The sequence below is a fragment of the Alligator sinensis genome, unplaced genomic scaffold (assembly GCF_000455745.1).
Source record: "Alligator sinensis unplaced genomic scaffold, ASM45574v1 scaffold758_1, whole genome shotgun sequence".
In the NCBI taxonomy this organism is placed as follows: domain Eukaryota; kingdom Metazoa; phylum Chordata; order Crocodylia; family Alligatoridae; genus Alligator; species Alligator sinensis.
The window spans coordinates 706637-708469 of record NW_005842457.1 but is presented as its reverse complement, the minus strand read 5'-3'; the positions used below and the strand labels follow the sequence as shown (position 1 = coordinate 708469).

The window sequence follows — 1833 nt, the reverse complement described above, 5'->3', positions numbered from 1 at the left end:
ACTCTTTCCTGCTTATGCAGGGGGTCGGACTCGATGATCTATTGAGGTCCCTTCCAACCCTAACATCTATGAATCTATTAGCAGACTGGAAAAACTTGCTCCTTCCAAAGAGGAAACTGGCCAGACACAAATAGGTCAGATACTCTTTTGGCCAACAGAGGCAGGAATCTTATTCTGGTTGATTAGTTTAGTACTGGAGTGCAGTCCTTGTATTACAGCAGAATTCACTTCACTTAGGCCTACATTAGCGCTCTCCTTGGTAAACTTTATTCCTCATCTCCTCTCACTCAGAAGACAATTGATGTTATACGCCCCTAATTGTTTGTAATTTTTAATGATGCAATGATACATTCACATGTTAAAGTATGGATGTTCAGTAACTGAACATTCATGGCAGCATTAAAAGAATTACTGCATGTTAAACAAAAATACTTTGAAAGCCAGTTGGAAGGAAAGTTATTTTTTTTTCTCCAGCCCCCAAATCAAGTTGGACTTAATGAGTCATTAAGTTAACGAGTCATTCTCTACCTTCACAACCAAGTCAGACTTGTCTCTCCAGAACACAGGAATCAAGGTGCAAGTAGCTTGGGCCAGGAAATCCAGAACAAACTGCAGGGGGGCAGTGCCAAAAAGTGTTGAATGCTCACAGCTGCCAAAGGACTTCAGTGAGAACTGACAACCCTCTAAAAATGCTGGATTTAACTATTGTGAGCTCAAAGATCCCTTTTTACCAACACCACCTTTGCTACGCTGTGAATGAGACCACAATAAAGTCTACATGGGCACTTGGCATCTCTGGGGCTGTCTACAATCATTCTGAGGGACAATGGCAGTCCTCTACAGAAGTGTAAGAGTGATGTTGTAGCTGTGATGGTTCAGAAATTATGCAAGACAAGGATTTCATAGGATGAGATCTTTTATTGGATTAACTAAATAGGTGACAGAGAGTTAGACAAGGTTTTGAATGCAAGATGTTCTTTGTCAGGTCTTTGCTTTCAAAAGCTTGTCTAACTCTCTCTCAATTACACAGCTGATCCAATAAAAGATAATCACCCTAAGAAATCCTTACATCCTCTATAGACACTTGAGCTGACTAGGTTAAAGTGCAACAACGGCAACAAAGTTGTATGAGTGTGGGCTGCACAGGCCTACCTACAACACTAGATATTTAATTTGTGGCTGAAGCCTTTGCTACTATGATTTCACTGTTGCTACTGTGATTTCACTGTTTCACCCCAGGGCAAAGGAGACTAAAGCTGGTCTGGGTGTGTTTATATTGCAGTGGTTTCCCTCGTGTCAACAGTGACTTGCTAAGAGATTCTTCACACACACACACACACACACACACACACACACACACACACACACACACACACTTCCAGAGTATCTCCATATGCTTGGGCAAATTAAGCCATTGTACAAAATGGCCAGCATTTCATTGTAGGACTAACAGCAGCACATGCACCAATATAAAAAATGTTAATTAGCATTCATAAAAGTGCACTGTATGATTATTTTAGATTTTTTTAAAGCAAAAAAATCACATTTCAAAGGCACCATGACTATTCTGCAAATAACTTTTGGATGTTGAGGAGTAGAAAGCCAATAGGAAACAGTTTGATACCTGCAGGAGGCATCCACATGCAATAGTCTGGGTCATCTTCTGGGTAATCTGATGAGGAAAACACTTGATGGACCTGACAAGAGAAGCACAAGAAGAGATTTTTAAAGATAAAGCATGCCTACCACAAAGTCCCACTGGAGAGCTTCATTACAAAGTTAAAGCAAGTGATGAGAAGGAAAGGTGTTACTGGGAGATGGGAACCAAAAGAT

At 40.6% G+C, this 1833-nt stretch overlaps 1 protein-coding gene across 1 annotated transcript in view; it reads right to left on the bottom strand.

Annotated features, from left to right (window-relative positions):
• Positions 1-1833, bottom strand: part of SLC4A1AP (solute carrier family 4 member 1 adaptor protein) — a gene marked incomplete at its 5' end in the record, with an annotated part of 25523 nt that overhangs the window by 660 nt on the left and 23030 nt on the right. The window contains one exon of the mRNA XM_006030676.3: positions 1625-1697. Within this exon, the coding sequence (XP_006030738.1) occupies positions 1625-1697 (73 nt within the window). The remainder of the gene's footprint in view (positions 1-1624; positions 1698-1833) is intronic.